The 22,476-nt window shown below is 45.8% G+C and overlaps 1 protein-coding gene across 21 annotated transcripts in view; it reads right to left on the bottom strand.

Annotated features, from left to right (window-relative positions):
• The window catches only part of FAM227A (family with sequence similarity 227 member A), a 93,752-nt gene that overhangs the window by 65,473 nt on the left and 5,803 nt on the right, over nucleotides 1-22,476 (bottom strand). For 13 of the 21 annotated variants that reach the window (XR_007413453.1, XR_007413451.1, XR_007413450.1 and 10 more), the window contains 7 exons: nucleotides 21,729-21,799; nucleotides 15,994-16,063; nucleotides 15,335-15,411; nucleotides 13,320-13,466; nucleotides 4,217-4,318; nucleotides 3,604-3,708; nucleotides 1,332-1,455 (listed from right to left, as the gene is read on the bottom strand). Coding sequence is in view for 16 of the 21 variants with exons in the window: in XM_049115291.1 (XP_048971248.1) it covers nucleotides 1,332-1,455; nucleotides 3,604-3,708; nucleotides 4,217-4,318; nucleotides 13,320-13,466; nucleotides 15,335-15,411; nucleotides 15,994-16,063; nucleotides 21,729-21,799 (696 nt within the window). In the remaining 5 variants the exon portion in view is untranslated. Of the gene's footprint in view, nucleotides 1-1,331; nucleotides 1,456-3,603; nucleotides 3,709-4,216; nucleotides 4,319-13,319; nucleotides 13,467-15,334; nucleotides 15,412-15,965; nucleotides 16,064-21,728; nucleotides 21,800-22,476 lie in introns of those variants that run through there. The other 8 variants (XM_049115281.1, XM_049115284.1, XM_049115293.1 and 5 more) reach the window with 8 other exon arrangements.

Here is a 22,476-nt window from a genome sequence, read left to right as displayed (position 1 = left end):
GACGCAGGACTCGATCCCGGGTCTCCAGGATCGCGCCCCAGGCCAAAGGCAGGCGCCAAACCGCTGTGCCTCCCAGGGATCCCTACTTTGTGTATTTTAAGTTTACAGAATGTTGTACATCAATTATAATACTATAGCTGGAGAAAATGTTTTTTCCCTGTCAAAAGAGGCTTAATGTGCCTAAACAATCTATAAAACAATGTGGCTTCTGCTGAACACCTGCTTCCTGGAATTTTGGTACCTGATAGACAGAGGTGTCTATGTGACCAGCCCCCAGTATAAGCTGCGGGTGCTGTGTCTCCTGTAGGCTTCCCCAGGCAGAAACATCAAACATGTTGCTACATTTTTGTTGCAGAGGGATGAGAGCACCCTGCCTAACTCCTCATAGAAGGAAGAGAGCAAAAGGAAGCCCACACCATGAATTCCTCCAGACTCTGCCTGTTTTTTCCCTTAAGAGTATTCCTTGGCTGGGGGCACCTAGGTGGCTCAGTGGTTGAGCGTCTGCTTTAGGCTCAGGTTGTGATCCTGGGGTTCTGGGGTCCTGGGATAGAGTCCCACATCGGGCTCCATGCATAAAGCCTGCTTCTCCTTCTGCCTGTGTCTCTCATGAATGAACGAATAATTTTTTTTTTTTTTTTTAAGAAAAAGAGTATTCCCTGGCTGTGTATCCTCACTTCATTGCCATAATCTTAGCCGTGAACGTAACTACATGCTGAGACTGTGAGTTCTCTGAGCAAATATCCCAATGTGGAAGTGAACTTGGGAGACCCCCAGGACAATAGGAAATGTAAAAAAAAAAAGTGCTTACTTAGTGCAGTACTTAGTACACAGGAATGTCTCAATAGGCAGATGTTAATGACCTTAGAAAATATCTAGGTCCAGAAGAAAGGAGTAGGAAGGGGAGTGAAAAGTAGTTAAAAGCAAACATCAGCCTGGCACTGTGTGCACGGCAGGGATGAGGGGACTACAATTGGGCCACACGGGGTCACCCTGGAGTTGAAGAGTGGGATCATTCAATCAGCATATGGTTTTGGGTTCCTGAGCTCTGGGTCCATTGACCCGTAGCACATGGCCAACTAACCTCTGCTAAAACCTGCTTCTTGCAGATCGAGGGACACGATAAGGCGACGAGGAATGTCTCCGCACTATTTTGTGGAAACAGAGCAATCAGTACTCCTGGGGGCTCTGACCGCACACCTTACCTTCTTTAACGTCAACAGGAGCAAAGGACAACTGCCTCACTGAGAGGTGTGATGGCAACAACACACTGAGGCCCAGGCAGAAAAGTGTTTCCAGAATTGCTGCCCCCAGGACAGAGCAGGCCTCCTTACCTGAAATCCACAGGCTCATTGTGTTACAGATGTCCGATTTGAATTCATGTGTGTTGAACCAGGACTGCGGGAAACAGCAACAGAAGCTGGTGTACACGGCTTTACTTAGAAGCGACGGCAACCTCTGGTGGGGGGCGGGAAGCAGAGCTCAGGCAACATTCTGGACATTTCCGCAACTAGAAAAGAGCCCCTGACTGCCAAAAGGATCCATGATTAAACTCTTTACCTGACACCACACGGCCTTCCACTCATGGAGGAGATGGGGGTGGCAATTTCCCTCTGCTGCAGGCCCATGTCTTGGCGGACCCCTGACCCTACCTGGGGGCCACACCTCAAACCTGCTGCTTGCCTTGCTTGGCCAGCAGCCTCCCCCTCCCCCAGCTCCTCTGCAGGTGGTCTGCGGCTCAGCCTTCTGCCACCTGCAAGAGTAGCCCAGATGAGGACATACCCTTGACCTGCCCATCTTGCTACCTCTGGGAGATAGAAGGAAGTACTACTACTGGGTTTTTTTCCCTACGCATAGGTGGTACTGCTGTTCCTTCTCAACTTGAGTTGATCTTAAATTACACATCTGTATCTGGCTTAATTCATTTAACAATATAGTATAAGCACTTCCTTGGGTTCTTATCAACTTTTTGGAATTTTCTTTTTTTTGCCAGGAGTGACCTTCATAATATTGTGCTGAATAGTCATATCAAAATCTTTCAACATCCCCATCAATGGATACTATCCCTTTACATTACTAATTATGTGGAATAATTATTTTGTTAAGTATTTCTCTGTCTGGCACATCGCAGGCAAAAATCTGTTGCATGCACGAGGGAAGGCAGCTTTTCCTGAGTATTCGATTATGACCTCCAGAAGATAGAATCATGATAGTAATTACAGCAGTTATGATGTGCTTGGGGCGCTGGGCGATATGTCAGATGCCTTACAAACATCATCTTATTTAATTAATCCTTAGGATAACTCAGTGAGCGAGGCACTATCACCTCCATTTTATAGATGTCGAAACTGGGGCACAGAACATCGAAGTGATTTGGTAGGTGGACACTTAACTAGTATAACTGCCTTGTAGCAAAAATGTATTAATTTACTTCTCAGACTCTCAGAGCGCCATTTCCCAAGATGCTTCACAACCCTGGGAATCATTCTTTTTAATCAATGCATCTAGCAGGTAAAAAGGAGTATCAAATTATTATTGTTTTATGTTTTTAATCTTTTTAAAAAAGATTTTATTTATTTATTCATGAGAGACACACAGAGAGAGAGGCAGAGACACAGGCAGAGGGAGAAGCAGGCTCCCTGCGGGAAGCCCAATGTAGGACTCCATCCCAGGACCCCGGAATCACGACCTGAGCCAAAGACATATGCTCAACCACTGAGCTACCCAGGCGCCCCTCATCTTATCAATTTGTAAGAGTTTTTTTTTTTTTTTTTTTTAAGATTTTATTTATTCATGAGAGACCTACAGAGAGAGAGGCAGAGACAAAGACAGAGGGAGAAGCAGGCTCCATGCAGGGAGGCCAAGGTGGGACTCAATCCCGGGACCCCAGAATCATACCCTGGGCCAAAGGCAGGTGCTAAACTGCTGAGCCACCCAGGGATCCCTGTAAGAGTTCTTTTTTAAAAGTTTTTATTTAAGTAATCTCCACACCCAAAGTGGGGCTTGAACTCACAACACCAAGATCAAGAGTCAAATGTGCCTCTGACTGAGCCAGCCAGGCACCCCGATTTGTAAGTGTTGATTACACTGTGTGATGTATGTGCTATGTGATTTCTGCCGTTTCTCCTTTGCCTTTTAACTCTGACTGTGGTACTTTAAATAATTTATGTAGTTAAATCAGTCTTTGTGAATATATGTATATTTATACTTTTAAAATTACACGCTTATTTAAATACTACAGAAATATATAAAATGGGAAAGGAAGTCTCTTACAGCCTCATTCCTCAGTGATAACCATTGCTGAGTTTGGTAAGTATTTTTCTAGATCTTTTTTTTCTATTCAGAGGCACACATACATATATATATACACACACACATACACATTTTTAAACACAGAGTTCTATAAATTGCTGTGCTTTTTACTTAAAATATACCATATATAAATCTGCCTTATTTATTTTAACTGCTGCATTACAAGTCAGTGTATGAATATAGCACAACTCACTGCTTACTCCCTCACAGAATGTTATGGGCATTCTATTGGCAATAGAAGTGAAGAGATATCTAGTGTGATTTTTTTTTCTCCAAACAGTGCTTGATGCTCACTTTTAAGAGAGCCTCTTCATAGTGGGACTTGAATTCATGCAGCAAGAGAGAGGCGTAGTTTTGGGATATCCGGTCAAACAGCTTATTCTGGACCTCCTTGTTTGGCTACCAGGAATAAAAGTGGAGAAGGAATTACTAGAGCCCCTGGTTTAAATGGCCAACGGCTGAGATTCTGAAATATGTACTTTTCTCATGTTTAGGAACCTCATTCTTGAGATATTTAACCTCATGTTATTAATGAAATAGTACACTAATTTTCATAGGATTTATAAAATAGATATATACATAGAGACAGATTGTTGAAGAAAGCACCCAAACTCTGGGCTGGGAGGTCCTGACTCTGCTTCCGGCCCTATGCTTGACGAGCCATGTGACACAGACTGGTTCCTGACACTCAGGGAGCTACAAGACATTGTGCAGTGGCTGAGGCATGGGGTGTCTGGGTAGGTGGGGCACTGGGGAGGGAGGGGGCGCAGGGGGGGGTGTGGTCAAGGTGGCAGATGAGGCTGCAGGAGTGCTCCACAAAATCAGAGGTTTACAGCCCATGTGAAAGAGGCTGGGTTTGTTCCAGAGAAAAATAAGCAAGGGAGAGAAGCAATCAGATTTGTGTTACCTGGTACCTCTCATGAAAGATCCACCAGAAGCTATCCAGCCACATGGCTCTTGGAGAAGGAGAAGAGAGGAATTTCTCTAATTCTTTATCTGAACAGAAAGACTTGAAACAAACAAACAAACAACAAAATTCAAATTATTATTCCTGTTGTTTTTGAACACTCATTTTTCACCTGGAGCCAGGCAGATTCATAATCCTCTCCATCCAAGACCCACCTTTCCCCTTCATTCCACAGCTTGAGGCTGTAACTAATCATACCATCTTCCCGCCAGTCATCTGTAGAGTTAACATACTTGGGCGTCACCTTAAAAACAACACTTACCTTTCATTATTATTATTTTTTAAAGATTTTATTTATTTATTTGAGAGAGTGAGAGCCGGAGAGATCACAGAGAGAGAAGCAGACTCGCTGCTGAGCAAAGAGCCTGATGCAGGGCTCGATCCCAGAACCCAACAGGATCATGACCTGAGCAGAAGGCAGACAATCAACTGAGCCACCCAGGTGCCCCACACTTACCCCTCCCCTTTTTTTTTTAATTTTATTTATTCATTCACGAGACACACAGAGAGGGAGGCAGAGATGTAGGCAGAGGGAGAAGCAGACTTCCCACAGGGACTCCAATGTGGGACTTGATCCCAGGACCCTGAGATCACGACCTGAGCTGAAGGTAAGACGCTCAACCACTGAGCCACCCAGGCGTCCCAACACTTTAAACCTTTAAAGTAGGTGTCAACTATTTGTCTTTCCAGGTGTTTTTACATGCTCTCATTTAACCATTACAATGTTTTGTTTTATAGTTTGTTTACAGTTTACGTTTTACAGATGAGGATACCAAGGACCAAAGAGCTAACGTTACTTGTCCAAAGTAATAAGCCAGCGAGTGGCAGAGCAGGGACTGAACCCTTTAACTCCAGGCCCCTGCTCCAAGTTCTCACCTACTTCAATTAGCTACAATCAACAAACACAGATACTACACAAATGCAAATCACTGGACCAGAAGATTCTGCCGGGTTCCTAGTAAGCCTATGGAATTCTAAAACTTAGAATAGAATATCAGGGAACTCGGAGTGATGTGGTTTTGGTAGGTGAGGTCTGGAGCCAATGACCAAAAAAGAGTTTTTGAGACGTCTTTGGTGCAAAACGGCGGTTCTATGAAAGCACGGGGACAGAACCCTTGGGCAGAAAGAGCTGCTGCCCCAGGCTTGTGAGGGGTGACTGATTACATGCCTGCAGTGTGGGGGGAGGTAAGGAAAAGGGAGTTTTCAAAAAGATTTGCATAAGCTAAAGAGTACCTACAAGATACTGGAAGCCTTGCCATTGTCAAGTTAAAGGTTGTTTTTTCTTCTAACAAGGCATTAACATTAAGACAGTTGGGAACTTCCTGAGGAATGTCACAGGTCTCCCACCGTGGGTGAGAGAGTTGTTTGTGGGGTGTCAGTTTGTGCTTTGTCCTCAGCTAGCCCTCTGTTCCCCATCAAGAGGGGCAGAAAATTCAGATTTCATTGCGATGCCATATGGTCTCGAACCTTACTCTGATTCCAAAGCTACTACCTAAATAATATAATATTGTATCCTATTTGTTGAATGCTTACCCCATGTCAGGCCCTGGGCTATGCACATTCACTCCTTATCTCACTTCGTTTTTCACAATCTATGTGGTAGATACCATAGGTATCCCTGATTTATAGAAGAGGAAAGTGTGGATTGAAAGGTTAGGATTCCTGCATAAATTCATATGGCCCGGAAGGCTCTGGAAGCAGGCCGCCTGACCCCGGAAACACCAAACAGGCTGCCTCTTAGCATTATGAAGAGTGAAGAGCAAAGAGATTCTGATGAGGGCTAGCTGAGGACACAACACAAGCTGACACCCTGCAACTCCACCCCCCCACCCCCGCCAGGTGGGATAAGTGTGACATTCCCCAGGCACTCCTGGCTGCCCTAAAGCTAAGGAAAGGAAAAACAAGTAGTTAATTTAGAGAGAGCACAGTCCAGCAAGACAGGGGGCTCCCTCAGCTTACAAATGTCTTAGTGATTTACAAGAACAAAGAATTTTTATCAATCACCTAGCTTCCAGAAGGAAATGGACATATAGGGCAGCTGGGGGGCTCAGCGCTTTAGCGCCACCTTCAGCCCAGGGTGTGATCCTGGAGACCCGGGATCAAGTCCCACGTCGGGCTCCCTGCACAGAGCCTGCTTCTCCCTCTGCCTGTGTCTCTGCCTCTCTCTCTCTCTCTTTGTGTCTCTCATGAATGAATAAATAAAATCTTTAAAAGAAAAAAAAAAGAAATGTACATACAATTAAATGTCCTTATAACCTGTAGCCCAAGGATGCCTGAGTAGCTCAGTGGTTGAGCATCTGCCTTTGGCTCAGAGAGTGATCCCGGAGTCCCGGAATCAAGTTCCACATCAGGCTCCCTGCATGGAGCCTGCTTCTCCTTCTGCCTGTGTCTCTACCGCTCTGTTTCTCTCATGAATAAATAAATAAATCTTTAAAAAATAATAATAACCTGTAGCCCATTGACAGAGACTTGAAGTGGGAAGAGTGTAATATTCCTCCAGGAAGCTCCCAACTATCTTAATGTTAATGCATTGCTAGAGGGAAAAAAACAACCTTAACTTGGCAGTGGGAAGGCCTCCAGTATCCTGTAGGTACTCTTTAGCATATGAAAGTTCTTTCGGAAACCTCCTTTTTCCTTACCTCTCCCAACCCCCAAGTATATAATCAGCACCCCTCACAACCCCGGTGCAGCAGCTCTTTCTGCCCATGGGTCCTGTCCCCATGCTTTCATAGAACCACCATTTTGCACCAAAGACATCTCAAGAACTCTTTCTTGGTCATCGGCTCCAGACCTCACCCCAGCAAACCTCACCTATATGTCCAAACTACATCAATCCCACTTTTACCTCTCTCCTAGATGCAAAAGGGAGAGACCCCCTGGCTCTCCCTTCAGGCCCACAGAAGCTGAGGGCATGGTGCATTGATAAGCAACCCTCTTATGAGCAGGGAGCTCTCTGATCCCTGCTCTTCACTTTCTTTTTCACCATTCCTCCTGTTTCCTTAGAGAAAAAGTATAGTCGGAGCAGTTAAGAGCAACAATTAGGTACCAGACTGCCTGGATTCAAATCCAGCTTTTACACTTACAAGCTGTGTGACCTTGAGCAACATTCTTGAACCTGTGTGTACTCGGGTTCCTCATCTAGAGGAGACAGGGAAACTGAAGGACTCCATAAAAATCTTTTCACTCCTTTCCCTGTTTCTCTTCTTGCCAGGACTTGCATCCCCACTTTACACAAGCCTCCTAATGCAGATAGTGCATCCTTCTTATAAAGAACAAGGAGTGGATGATTTCTCTGGAAGAGATGACATCTGAGGAAGGACCAGGTGACAATGACTAGAGAAGCCATCATATGTGTCTTCCAGACCCCCTGGTACTAGGCATTGACACCAAGAACCCCTGACTCCAAGGGATAACACTTGGGCCTTTGTCTTTGTTCAAACCAGTTCCTGGCTGCCTGCGAGGACACATACACCAGACCACCACCCTCAACAAACACCCCAAGCCACAAACATAGACAAGACTCACATCCCTTTCCTGAGTCTCCCAGACACTGTCTCTGCCTGCACTTTCCTGACATCTTCAATAAACTCTGCTTTTACCTCCTGCTGGCTTGTGTTTGCTTTCTGTCCTGTGAATAGCCAGGGCCCCTCTTGGCTGGTCCCATGGGACGCCCCCCTCCCCCACCAGGTCCTGGGACACAGCCTGCTGGCATCACAAAGAATGGAGGTGACAGGGATCCCTGGGTGGCGCAGCGGTTTGGCGCCTGCCTTTGGCCCAGGGCGCGATCCTGGAGACCCGGGATCGAATCCCACGTCGGGCTCCCGGTGCATGGAGCCTGCTTCTCCCTCTGCCTGTGTCTCTGCCTCTCTCTCACTCTCTCTCTCTGCGTGACTATCATAAATAAATAAAAATAAAAACAAACAAAACAAACAATTAAAAAAATAAAAAATAAATAAAATATTAAAAAAAAAAAAGAATGGAGGTGACAGCGATAGTTCCCACCTCCAGGACTGCTATGATGATTAGCGAGCGAGACCTACAAAATGCTTAGAATAGTGCCAGGCACTTAGGAAACACTCGCTAAGGGTGTGCTACTTCTCATTCATTCATTCCCCAGTTTCCTTTCAAAAAGGATTTCATTTCAGCCCTTCAATGGCTATTTACTGGTCACCTGCTAGGTGCTTGGGTGGTGATGGAGAGTCCCTGCCCTCGAGGTGTTCCCAGGTAAGCAGACATTTGTAATCTAGTGTGATGGGTGCCCTGAGAGAAGGAATCCAGGGGGATATGGAGCCCAGAGGGGCAGCTAACCTGTGCTCGGGGTGCCAGGGGAGGCTTTGAGAATAAAAACAGCTGGATGAAGAAGAGAGAGCTGAGAGCTCCACAGACAGGGGGAAGCATGTGCTGAGGTGGGGAAACAGCAGGACACACATCTGGAGAACTTCAAGGGGTCTCTGTGCAGTGGAAGGCACTGGGTGTGGGTGCTAAGAGGCCAAGCAGGAGTCAGACTATGAGGCACCTGGGTGCTGGGACTGAGGGTTGTTCTGGCAGCTGGCACCAGAGAATTTTCAACAGGGCACGAACACCATGAAAATTATTGTTCTGGAAAGATCCCTCGAGGCAGCATAGAAGGTGCATTAGAGGGGACTGAGATGGTAAGGCAGATGGTATGCTGAGCAGCAGGTGTGGTGACCCAGACAAGAAGGCGTGGGCCTGAATTTGGCAGTGGCAGGGGGTAAGAGGAAGTACGGTCAAGACATGACTGCTGGGCCAGAGGGGCGAGGGCCAGGGAGGAGACTGGCTGGTGGAAGGCTGTGGTTTTTGACAAGACAGGGAGAGAAACAGGTCTGAGGGTCAGCAGAGCAGGAGGCAGGGAATATGGGAGTGGGGCGCACAGCATGGGGTTTGGAGATATGACACAGTGGGGAGCCTTGTGCCGGGAGAAGATGCCTCATGTCCACCCTCCACTGTGCCCATGCGTCCGTGCAGAGGGAGAAGATGGAGTGGAGGTAGGGGTCCCCAAGAACATGGGCTCGGAAGCCCAAGTGTGCTGCCTGAATAGACGGAGAAGCCAGCACAGAAACCAAGGAAGGACAGAACTTCCGAGTGCAGGGAGGTCAGTTCCCTGGAGGGGGTCAGTTCCACGGAGGGGTCATCTAAAGTGATAACAGAACACATCCTCTGGGGACGCCTGGGTGGCTCAGTGGGTGAGCGTCTGCCTTTGGCTCAGGGTGTGATCCCAGGGTCTTGGGATCGAGTCCCACATTGGGCTTCACGCATGGAGCTTGCTTCTCCCTCTGCCTGTGTCTCTGCCTCTCTTTCTGTGTCTCTCATGAATAAATAAATAAAATCTTTTAAAAAAAAACAAAAAACCACATCCTCTGGACTTGACCTTCTGAGAGCAGAGGGTAGAGTGACTTGGGCCACAGTCAGGGACAGAAACAGGGACAGGCTGCAGTGACAGAAAGAGAGCGGCCATGAGCAGTGAGGGCAGCCGGCACCCCCAACTCTTCGAGTCCCAGGTGAGGCTCAGTACCAGGCTGGGGCCAGCGTCCAAAGAGGGAAGCAGGCCTTTCCTCCGCGTGGAGCTCACAGTCAGGGATGCCCTCCAGAGTCTCTGAACCAGAGGCAACGTGGGCTGCCTGCCCAGAGGGGTGATGGAGGAGAGGGTGTGAGGAGGCAGAGAAGGGTTTGCGATGGCCCCTGAGCAGGATGGAAGAGGGACCTTTTAAAGGTAAGACATGGGAGCGCACAGTTGGCTCAGTCAGTGGAGCGTTGAGACTCTTGGTATTAGGGTCATGAGTTGGGGCCCCTACATCGGGTATGGAGATTCTTTCAATAAATAAAACTTTAAAGAAATAATACAATAAAATAAAAGCTTAAAAAAATAAGGGCAGCCCAGGTGGCTCAGCGGTTTAGCGCCTGCCTTTGGCCCAGGGCCTGATCCTGGAGTCCTGGGATCGAGTCCCATGTCGGGCTCCCTGCATGGAGCCTGCTTCTCCCTCTGCCTGTGTCTCTGCCTCTGTGTGTGTGTCTCTTATGAATAAATAAATAAAATCTTAAAATAAAGTAAAATAAAATAAAATAAAACTAAAGGTAAGACACAAATTTGCCTTGAGTTTCCTGGGGGCTGAAGAAAAATATTAGTTATAAGCATCAGTTATACGACTAAAGGCATGCCAGGAGATACACAGTTTTTCTGGGGATTAAGGCCTAAAGAGAACATTCCCCATGGGACCTCCAAAATAAGACAGTGGTCACTGTCCTTGGGGCTACCCACATTGCAAATGGAATATGAGTGTGCGGCTGTGCCAGTGGGCACAAAGGTCACATAGGGACGGCCGATCCATGAAACATACAATCTAATTATTCTCAAGTCTTTCTTCTATTTATTTTTAAAGTTTATTTTATTTTATTTTTTTAAAGATTTTTAAAATTTATTTCTGAGAGACAGAGAGGCAGAGACACAGGCAGAGGGAGAAGCAGGCTCCCTGTGGGGAGCCCGATGTGAGACTCGATCCCAGGACCCCGGGATTACGACCTGAGCCAAAGACAGACGCTCAACCACTGAGCCACCTAGGTGCCCTAAAGTTTTTTATTTGTTTAAGTAATCTCTATTCCCCATGTGGGATTTGAACTCATGACCCCAAGATCAAGACTTGTATGCTTTTCTGACTGAGCCAGTCAGGTGCTGCTTTCTTCTTTTTAAAGTACAGAAAAAGGAGAAAAGAAAAGCTATAACCTTATCACTCAGGGAACACTGGTAATATCTATGGTCTCATCCCCAGATTTTCCTCTATGTGTGCTTATTTAACACTGTACTATAGAGTTTTATATACTGATATATACATTTTTTAAATTTTTATTTATTTATGATAGTCAGAGAGAGAGAGAGAGGGAGGCAGAGACACAGGCAGAGGGAGAAGCAGGGTCCATGCACCGGGAGCCCGACGTGAGATTTGATCCTGGGTCTCCAGGATCGCGCCCTGGGCCAAAGGCAGGCGCTAAACCGCTGCGCCACCCAGGGATCCCTGATATATTTTTTTAATTTAACATCACTGCATACCAAAATATACTCTTTATAAACACTCAGTTCAATGGCTAAGTAGTCCACAATATATGTACTCAAAATGACTGTGCTGGCCTTTTATTAATCATCCTTAAACTGTTTCTAATAATGCTGATAATAGAAATGACCATTTTTTTGAGAATTCATTACTAAGCACTGGACCAAGTACTTTTCTTTTTCGTTCTTTCCTTTTTTTTTTTTTTTTTTTTAGTACTTTTCATTTTTAAAAAAGATTTATTTATTTTAGAGAGAGAGTGAATGTGTGCACGTGCATAAGCAGGTGAAGAGGGAGAGGGAGAGGGATGAGCAGACTCCCGAGTGTGGAGCCCAACTCCCAGGACCCTGAGATCAAGACCTGAGCAGAAACTAAGTGTCGGATGCTTAACCAACTGAGCCCCCCTGGCACCCCCTAAGTGCTTTTTATACACTTAAATAAGATCCTTCTCCTATTTAATTTTACAATAACACCTCTACACAGAGACTGCTCTTAACCATATTTTACAGAAGAAACTAGAGCCCAGAGAGCTCCCTAGCCACCAGCATGTACTACCTTCCAGTTCCTTGCTATCATAAATAACAATGCAGGGAACATCTTTTTACATTGTCCTGGGGTAAATCTGATGCTCTGAGTACCACCACTCCTCCATCTCTATGCTGAGGACAGCAGGGGATCAGGTACCTGACTTCAGAGTGACCACTGTCTGGTCAAAGGCTGGCTGCAGCTGGAGCACACTGGAACTAGGTATTGGAACTCCAGCAAACACCACCATCATACTGGGCAGTACCTAGCCCGAACAGATCATCACTCTTAGAGAGTCCTAATGCAAGATGCGGAGGAACGAGACATATGGAACTGATGTGGAGGTAGGGCCGGAGAGAAGGCAGTAGGGAGAAGAGAGAAGGGAGTAAAGGAAGGCCTGTGGGGGGAGGGGAGAGAGAAGGAGAGAGAGAAAGAGAGACAGGGACGGAGGGAAGGAGAGAAGAGAGAGAGAGATGGAGGAGTGAGTGGTTTGAAGCAGCAGTGGGAAGTGCGGATAGATAAGACTAAGAAGCTGGGCCCCGGGAATGGTGGGGTGACTAGTTAGGAGCCAAGGGGACAAGGATTGGAGCTGTTCTGGGGACAGGGTGGTTAGTGAACAGTCGTGAAGGGCACTGAGGCACAGCTATAGAGCTATAGCTACCATATTCTAGGCTTCCCTCACTCCCCACCCCTCCTTAAACTGGTCCCCAAGTCCTGAGTGACCAGTGCTGTCTCACACAGGTTCTGGGCCTCAGAGTGCCCCCACCCTGCTTCCCAAGGAACCTAGCACCCTCCAGTACCCCAAGTGCTAATTCACCCCAAGTGGTACCAAGGGGTGTAGGAGGAAAATGTTCTAACTAATGTCTAATTAAGAAAAACAAGAAATTAGGGCAGCCTGGGTGGCTCAGTGGTTTAGCTCTGCCTTCAGCCCAGGGCATGGTCCTGGAGGCCCTGGATTGAGTCCCACGTCAGGCTCCCTGCATGGAGCCTGCTTATCCCTCTGCCTCTGCGTCTCTCTCTCTCTGTTTCTCATGAATAAATAAATAAAAATCTTTTTTTTTTAAAGAAAAACAAGAAATTAAGATTACTAATAAACAACGTAGCTGTTGACAACAGAGCAAGCATATCATTTATAAAGAAACAATACATCATGAGGGCACATGCTCAGAAGTTTTTGCTGATAGGATATATGATCAAAACAGTCTGGAAACCAGTGCTCTGGGAGGAAGAATCTAGATTTTGGAGGGAACATGTAGGCTTGGGTTCTAATCTCAGCTCAGTCACTTGTAAACCGCGTGGCCCTGAATGACTTACTTAGTGACCTTGACTCTGTTTCTTGGGGTATAAATCAGGGAAAGCCGTATCTGCCAGGAACACAGCTTGCTGCAAAGCTGGGGTACAGCTGGGCCTCAGAGAGCTGATGTCACACTGGTGAACTGCCCACTGTCTTTCCTTACCTTGCCACTCAGGCGGTTTCTCTCAGCCCGGACCACATTGCCCACCATGTCACAGAAGTTCACCCCGTTTGGAAGCCTGTTTGGCACAGCGCTGTTAAATTGTGGGTACTGGTACAGCTCCACCAGCATGTTTTTATGGGCTATTTTCTGAAACAAAAAGCAGAATATAGAAATAAGGTCCATCATTTGACAGTTTAAAACTAATAACATAGCTTCCCCTTTTCCTCATGAAGACAATATAACCAGTTTATAGAACACTGGAAAAAATAGGGGTGCATTCATGATCCCAGCACCTCTAGCCAAACTCCTATTGATGTTATTTCTGATTTTTCCCTTTCAGGCTTTGAGCACCTATATACAAATATGTATGTGTAACTTCACTCACTTTACAACACAGAAACATAAACACACACACACACACACACACACACACACACTTTACGTCCTGGTTTGTCCACTTTAGATTTTCCACACTGTTACACTGTCTTCAAATTTATCACTGGGGAGTCTGGGTGGCTCAGTGGTTGAGCATTTGCCTTTGGCTCAGGGCATGATTTCCGGGGTTCTGGGATCAAATCCTGTATCAGTCTCCCTGCAGGGAGCCTGCTCCTCCCTCTACCTGTGTCTCTGCCTCTCTCTGCGTGTCTCTCATGAATAAATAAATAAAACCTTTAAAAAAAATTATCACTGAAGACATCCCATCATTTAATTAACTATACTCTCTGATTACCTCCAATTAATATTATAGTCTTTGATAATTTGGAGCATGTAAGTTTCCTCCCTTTTGGGTTTCTTCATTTAGAAAGAATTTCTTTTTTTTTTTTTAAGATTTTATTTATTTATTCACGAGAGACACAGAGAGAGAGGCAGAGACACAGGCAGAGGGAGAAGCAGGAGGCTCCATGCAGAGAGCTAGATGGGGGACTCGATCCCAGGACTGTGGGATCATGCCCTGAACTGAAGGCAGATGCTCAACCGCTGAGCCACCCAGCCGCCCTAGAAAGAACTTCTTAAAGAGACAATATAATAACTACAAAAAGTGTGAAAATATAGAAAATTGGAAAGAAGAGACAGATTACCATCACCCATGACACCTACTGGAAACATTCTCAGGGACTGAGCTGCTTTCTAACTGGGCTCTGGCATTGGCCAAACTCAACTGATGAACTGCTCTGACCCCGACTCACACAACCCGGGCCAGAGGTCAGCTCCACCATTTACTAGCTGTGCCACTTTGGCCAGGACATTCACATCCATTTGGCCACCATCATAGGCAGGATGCCAGTTTCGACCCACTCTCTCGACCATCAGGCTTTGTGCTGTGTGGGAATTTCCTGGGCTAAAAGGTGGAAACAGGGTAACAATAACAGATGGTTTCATGTACTCTGACCTTTAAAAGTTTGAACACAGGGGCTTGGGGAGCCCTACCTTGTCATGTACCATCAATAAAGTATGCTGTACCCCCCCAAAAAGAAAGTTTGAACACATATGACCTGGGTAGCTAAATGAGCAAGTTGGGAGAATCTTCACTGGAGTGGGGCCTGATGGCGGCTGCGGAGGCAGCGGGCAGCCTGGCCATGGGCGGGTGACAGGCACTCTGCCATGAGCCAGATGCATGATGCTGGACAGGTTGCTGACCTACTCCTATCAGCATCCTGTGGCGTCCAAGTGACGGACACAACTTGCTCTGCTGCACGAATGGGCCTCTTGGAGCAGGGCAACAGGCGGCTCCGTGTGAGCTCACTCTAAACTGACTGTTTCTAAGAGGACACACCTTGGAAGTTCTAAAAATAAACAGACAAATGACCTCTGGAACACTCTTCATTCTAGCCCTTCAAGGGTGGCATGAGAAATTCTAGTGTTATCAAGGTGCTCTAAGATCCTCTAAAAAGGGCACTCTGTGGTTTTCCTGTACCATCGCCAGCCAGGTGCCAAGTGTCCCCTCCCCAGGACTAAACTCTATTTCATGCCCAGCAGAAATCAGTCAGAAAGAGACCCAGCAATAGATCCCTTACCCTTCTACTAACGAAAGATTTGACATTCCTGGATTGTGAGCCTCTGCATGTATACTGTGATTTGCTTTGAGTCTTGTCTGCAGAAGAATGGAAGAGAAACAGGATGTGAGTAACCATGGGGACTGTTCACCACTGTGCAGTAATTACAGCTGCGATTTTTCACTCAGCCTGAGCTGCCGGCTGCCAGTTACACTCTTAGTCTCATTGGACCCCACTTGCGCTGCTGACTCACTAAGAGTCCCTTCCTGATGGGTTAGACTCCTTGCCCCAGGAGCACACAGCATGGGCTGTGAAGGCAGGCTGGGACCTGAATTCAGGACCTGCTGCAGACAAGCCGTTCCCTTGCTCCAAGCTGGTTTCCTCATCTATAAACTATGTTCACTGGCATCTACCCCACAGGTGGGGACATTATGAAGATTTAACGAGGGAATCCGCATGAAAGCAGTGGTGCAGTGAGCCACATAGCAGGCCGTCTCTAAGTGTGCAGTCCTTCCCCTCCTAATTTGCCCAATGCCAGCAACTTAGATGTGAGGCTCCTTCAGAAAAGGACAGAAATATCCTCAGCTGAAATGCTGGATTCCCGCTTAACTGCATTTGAGATATTAACAAAAGCCGAACCCCACAAAAATACCAGCAAGGCTATGAGAAAGGATTTTTGCCTCTGTCTCTCAAGCCGCCGCGACTTTTCTCTCTCAAAGCCTTCTTTTCCAGCTCAAATCTCTCAATTGCCTTTAAAAATCAAAAAGAAAAGGGGCATTAGGGCAGTTCATGCAGATCTCTGACAGGGGTAGGGTCAGAGGTCAGGCCACTTCTCCTGTTGGTGTGCAAAAGTCCTGGAGCAAAGTTGGTGGCAGTGCCTCACTGTCTTCCCCCTAGGTGCTAGGCCCTTGGTGGCCGTTAGTGTCACTGACCTCATCCCTGCCCCACCTCAAGTGTCACCACCAATACATTCCCCCACCTCTCCCTCTCTCACACTGCTCCTCCTCCTGGCTATGCCTCCTCTTGTCTACACCTCTGAGGGGTACAGGATTTGGAATGGGGTTCCAATCAAGCTCCATGGGTTAAAAGCTATTGGTTAAACCCTCTGAGGGGGGCAGTGATACCTACCTTCTAGGATCCTTGTAAGGATCACATATAAAGTATTGAATGCATCTTAAAACACTAGCACAGAGGTTACTATCAGGCAGGAGCTGCTCAATAAAGGGAAATTATTATTATTAATCACCATACCCTTGATTGCTCAAGAGATTTCTCTTGATCTGACTTCCCCACCCTTTGTTGAGGAAAGAAAAGAAAAATTAATGTCAGTGATCCAACAAGTTGTACTGATTGTCAACCATGAACCCAGCACTGTTCTTGGATAATAAGAGTTAACGAAGAATTATGATTCTGTGCTCTTGCCCTAGGAATTTACAATCTGTTTGGATAGTCACATCAGCATACATGGGCCAATTAAGTCCTAAACTGCTATGTTTGGGATTCAAACAAATGAGAGCAGCGTGAGTTGGAGCAGTCACAGAGGAATGCCCAGAGAGGTAGGACATGAGTGTTGGGGGGCATGATGAGGCAGCTGTCTGTTGCCCTCCATAAACTGTGAAATGCCCCTCTAGCCTCCCATCACCTTATCCTAAATCGGCATGTATGTAGGTGTATGTAGATGGGGAAAGGGGTCACGTTGGTAAGTCTGTCGACACTGTTGCTCCAAAAAAGTAGCCCAAGAAAAAGTAGCATGATGAATGAATTGAACGGGTATATGCCAATGTTGCAAAACAGCAGCATCTCTGAGCCTTATCAGGGTGCCATTGTAGCCAATATTATCTGGGCCTTGGAAGGATGGACAAAATTTGTATACAGAGAGAGCAGAAAGGATAGATGAACATTGGAATAAAAACAAATTTCAGGGGAAAATGTGACACCAATGCTGGGCTGTTTGCCTTTGGGATGAGAGCAGTATGGACGAGGGCAAGTCAACTCCTAAACCTGGCAAGTGACCAGCATTGTTGGGGAATTATTCAGATATACCAATTCATTAGAGAAGCTCATTCCTGACATCTGCCTTGGGTCATGAATTGTTTATTTACTGTGGCTCTTGAATAGATTTTAAATTGTAAAAACTAGTAAATATTTTACAAGGTACAAAATCTAATAGTCTAGTCACAAGTCTTCCTACCCACCGCCCACATCCTTAGTTCTTGCCTAGCGTTCCAGAGAAATCCTGTACCAACAAGGATTGCATCCTGTGTGATGCTCTTTACACTTTTAGTTTTTTAAAATGTTGCAAGGGATTCTGATGATCACTTAGGTTTTGGTGGCACTGCTTCAGGTAGCTGAGAATATGAGGCTGAAGTACAGCAGAAAAGCGAGAATTTGCAACCCTATCATTCCTTCCATAAATATTTCCTGAGCACCCATCAAAGCCCATCAAGGATGCAGCAGAGAGCAGTGAACACCATCCCTGCCCTCCAAAGGTTCACAGGTTAGTGGGGAGCAGCCAGTGATTATGAAGTGATCAGTGCTGCCATGGGGAGGGACAGGATGCCAGAAGTGTGCCCAGAAGGGGCATCTACACTAGTCCTGGGGTAGAGGACACGGGAAGGCCTTTCCAGAGTGATGAGCTGCAGGAAGAGGAGCCTGCTGTGGCTGTGTGGATGGTGGAGCTGTGATGTGGAGTGGGGGAGATCTCGAGGGGAGGGAGACTGGAAAGGGGACCTAGGTGAGGTTCATGGCCAGAGATGAGGGAAACCCACACTCAGGGCATGGAAGAGGGAATAGAAATAGGACTTGGCTACATGGGACGCAGGGAGGAGGACCTGGGGCTCACTCCTTCATTAGTACACATCTATTAAGCACTTCTGAACACACCAGGCGCTGTGCTAGATGCCAGCCATCAGGGACGCAGGAGAAACTAGTCTGGCTAAGGTGCTGACTCAGGAGAAGCAGCCACACAGTCAAGGCCTGGTGAACATAGAACAGGGCAACCCGCAGCCAAGAGAGGAGATGGGCTCTGGTGGCAGAAGGCAGCTCTGACAGATCTGGCCGGCTGCTTGGGCAGAGGACAGGTAGGACAGGCGAAGGGTCCCTTCCTCCAGGTCATGTGAGGGCCCTGGGTTGCTCCTGCCAGCCCCTTCCTGGAACTGACTGGTGATGAAGACCACCTGAGGGGATACGCCAATGCTAGGTAATCTTGAAAAGCCACTGGATCCTGCTTCTAGGAGGAAAACATCCTTTTTCCTGTTTTTAAAATTATCATTTAAAAAAAGCCACAGAACTGACACATAAATAACATTCCTATTGTAAAATACCTAAACATTACAGAAATATATACAGTAAAAGATGCTTTACTTGCCTTCCTCTTTACCCTCTTTCCAGAACTGACCCTACTGACTGGTGTGTATCCTTCCAGACTCTTCTCCTACACATTGGTATGTATGGAATGTCTCTCCTATGAGCCGGCACTCTTCTCTGCCCTGATTTAAGGGTCTTTGTGGGTTTCTTTTGTTTGTTTTTAATAATTATTTTTTTTTCTTTGTCGGTTTTAACTAATTCTTGCAGCAGCCCTATGAATGATACTTTATTACTGTTATCATTTTCTAGAAGATGGAGGGCAGCCCTGGTGGCTCAGCGGTTTAGGGCCGCCTTCAGCCCAGGGTGTGATCCTGGAGACCCGGGATCGAGTCCCACGTCGGGCTCCCTGCATGGAGCCTGCTTCTCCCTCTGCCTGTGTCTCTGCCTCTATCTCTTTCTCTGTGTCTCTCGTGAATAAATAAATAAAATCTTTAAAAAAAAAAAAAAAGAGATTCACAGAGATTAAATGATTTGCCTAATGTCACAATGTGAGAAAATAATAGACCAGGAATTTAAAGTTAGACAGTCTTACTCCAGAGCATATGCCTCTAGTGCTATAACCTCTCCCATGGATATGTGCACAAACACAGATACAAGGTTTTGCCTTTACTCACAATTCGATTGGTAGTGTAGGGGCAATTGAAACTAGTGGTCTCATTGCTGCATGACTAAACAACAGTTTAATCTCTGTGAAAAGCAATTTGAGGGGATCCCTGGGTGGCTCGGCGGTTTAGCACCTGCCTTTGGCCCAGGGTGCGATCCTGGAGTCCCGGGATGGAGTCCCACGTCGGGCTCCCAGCATGGAGCCTGCTTCTCTTTCTCTCTCTCTCTCTGTGTCTCATGAATAAATAAAATCTAAAGAAAAGAAAACAATAACCCTAAATATATGTGTTCTCTATTTCTTTTTTTTATTTTATTTTATTTTATTTTATTTTTTTAATAAATCTTTTTTTTTTAATTTTTTAATTTATTTATGATAGTCACAGAGAGAGAGAGAGGCGCAGAGACACAGGCAGAGGGAGAAGCAGGCTCCATGCACTGGGAGCCCGATGTGGGATTCGATCCCGGGTCTCCAGGATCGCGCCCTGGGCCAAAGGCAGGCGCCAAACCGCTGCGCCACCCAGGGATCCCCTATTTCTTTTTTTTAGATTTTATTTATTTGACAGAGAGAGAGAGCACAAGCAGGGGGAGTGGCAGGCAGAGGGAGAAGCAGACTCTCCATGGAGCAGGCAGCCTGATTCAGGGCTTGATCCCAGGACCCCGGGATCATGACCTAAGCCAAAGGCAGATGCCTAACTGACTGAGCCACCCAGGCATCCTGATTTCTAAATGCATATAAAAAGTTCTAGAAGGATACACACCAATTATTGATGGTTACTTCTAAGGAGTAAATTGGGCTGGGAGTGAAGTGACTTTCAGAGTTTACTTAATATACTTGTCAATGGTTTGAGTACTTTATATTTTAAAGAGAGAGACTGTGTAAGCAAGGAGGAGGGGTGCAGGGAGAGGGAGAGAGAGAGAATCCCAAGTAGACTCCACACCAAGCAGAGCCCAATGTGGGGCTCCATTTCATGAGCCTGAGATCATGAGTGAAACTGAAAGCAAGAGTCGGATTCTCAACCGACAGAGCCACCAGGTGCCTCCATTTGAATATTTTAGAATAAGTATGCATTACCTTGCCATTTAAAATTTTAAAAAACAAAAACAAAAAGACAGACTCAAAAGATGAACTGGCCCCAAAAAGTTAGCACTAGAAAAGTTGAGGGGAGAGGGTAAAACTGAAAACTATGGAGGCAATGACCAGCTCAGGGCCCTGGGGCTGGAGGAACTTGCTGGAGAGTAAGCTGCCAAGGGGATGGGGTCAGGAGATTTAGTCAGAGTGAAGCAGCAGAAAATATTTGCAAAAAACACATCTGGTAGAAGACTGTTACCCAAAATACACAATGAATTCTTAAAACCCAACAGTAAGAAAACAACTCAAAGAATGGGGCGAAGACTGTAATAGACAGCCCAGTTAAGAAGATCAACAGATGGCAAGCAGGCACATGAAAAGATGTTCAATTCCACATGTCATTAGAGAATTGTAAATTCAAACGACAAGGAGACATTGCTATATACTGATCAGAATGGCCAAGATCCAGCATGCTGACAACACCAAATGCTGGTGAGGATGGGGAGCAACAGGAGCTCTCATTCATGGCTGGTGGGAATGCAAAATGGTGCAGCCACTTTGGGAGACAGTTTGGCGGTTTCTTAGAAAACTAAACATACTCTTGCCATCTGGTCCAGGAATCGCGCTCCTCACTATTTACCCAAAAGAACTGAAAATATATGTCCACACAAAACCCTGCACAAAGATGTTCACAGCAGCCTTATGTATAATTGCCAAAACTTGGAAACACCAAGAGGTCTTTCTGTAGGTGAATAGGTAAATAAACTGTGGTGCATTCAGACAAAGGGACCTTCTTCAGTGCCAAGAAGAAACAACTATTGAGCCATGGAAAGACATGAAGGAAATTTAAATGCATATTACTAAGTAAAAGAAGCCAGTCTGAAAAAGGCCGCATACTGTATGGTTCTAACTCTATGTCATTCTGCAAAAGGTAAAACTATGAAGACAGCAGAAAGTTCAGGGGTGGCCAGGAGTTGGCAGCGCTGAATAGGAGAGGCACAGAGGATTCTTAGGGCAGTGAAACTCTTCTGTATGATGCTACAAAGGAGGATATATGTAATTGCACATTTGTCGAAACTCACAGAATGCACAGCACAAAGAGAGAACCCTAATGTAAACAACGAATTTGGGGTGATAATGATGTGTCAATGCAGGTTCATCAACTGTAACAAATATACCACTGTGGTGATGGGGAGCTTGTCCAGGTGTGGAGATAGGGGTATGTGGGAACTCTGTCCTTTCTCCTCACTTTTGTTTTGAACCCAAAACTGCTCCAAAAAATAAAGTTTACTAATAAAATATATCTTTCAGATCTCCATTGTGCAAATGTGCTTTCAGATAAGTGGAGGAAGCCTTGTATTGGGACCCGTAACTCACCAGGCTGTTGGGACTCAGATCTAGCTCGCCAATCGTTTGATTCACCTGGTGTATGGAGCCAATAAGGCAGGCTGAGAGGTGAGTCTGCTAAGGAAATTCTCTGGGTACTGATCACACAGGAAAAGGACAGGGCTAGCTAGCCTGGCTCACTCTCTGAGCTGTCTCTTCACTTAACAATTTTCTTTACAAACATTCACACTTTTGTCGTTTTAAATGAGTTGCTTTATAAAGTCTAAATGAAAATTAACCATATCCTAGACACCTTGGAAAATATAAAAAGAATCATCCATTATGCTACCATGCTAACAACTTCTGTTAGGATTTGGGGAAATTTTCTTCCAGTATTTTTTATAACATACATTTTACATGATTACAATCTCAGCGAATGTCTATTTCAGGACTCGACTTCTCTTCCACTCATTATTATGATCATTCTCTATAGAGCTAAATAATCCTCATAATATTTTAAACGGCATTATATGAATCCATTTAGAGAATGCGCCTTAATACATTTAACTGTCCCATGGCTATTGAATATTTAAGTTGTTCATAATTTTTTTATGATAAATAATGTCGTGATGCACATAGAGAGCTGTTTCCATGTTTGGGATTGTTCCTTTAAGGGAGACTTTCAGGTGAGGGATGACTGGGTCAGAAGTATCTCAACCTTATCACTATTGAAATCTCTGCTCAGTTCAAGGGCTGCTCTTGTTATCCTCTTTACGTTTGCATTTCTTTCTGTCTTAGA

The sequence above is a fragment of the Canis lupus genome, chromosome 10 (assembly GCF_003254725.2).
Source record: "Canis lupus dingo isolate Sandy chromosome 10, ASM325472v2, whole genome shotgun sequence".
In the NCBI taxonomy this organism is placed as follows: domain Eukaryota; kingdom Metazoa; phylum Chordata; class Mammalia; order Carnivora; family Canidae; genus Canis; species Canis lupus.
This window is presented reverse-complemented; position numbering and strand designations above follow the sequence as displayed.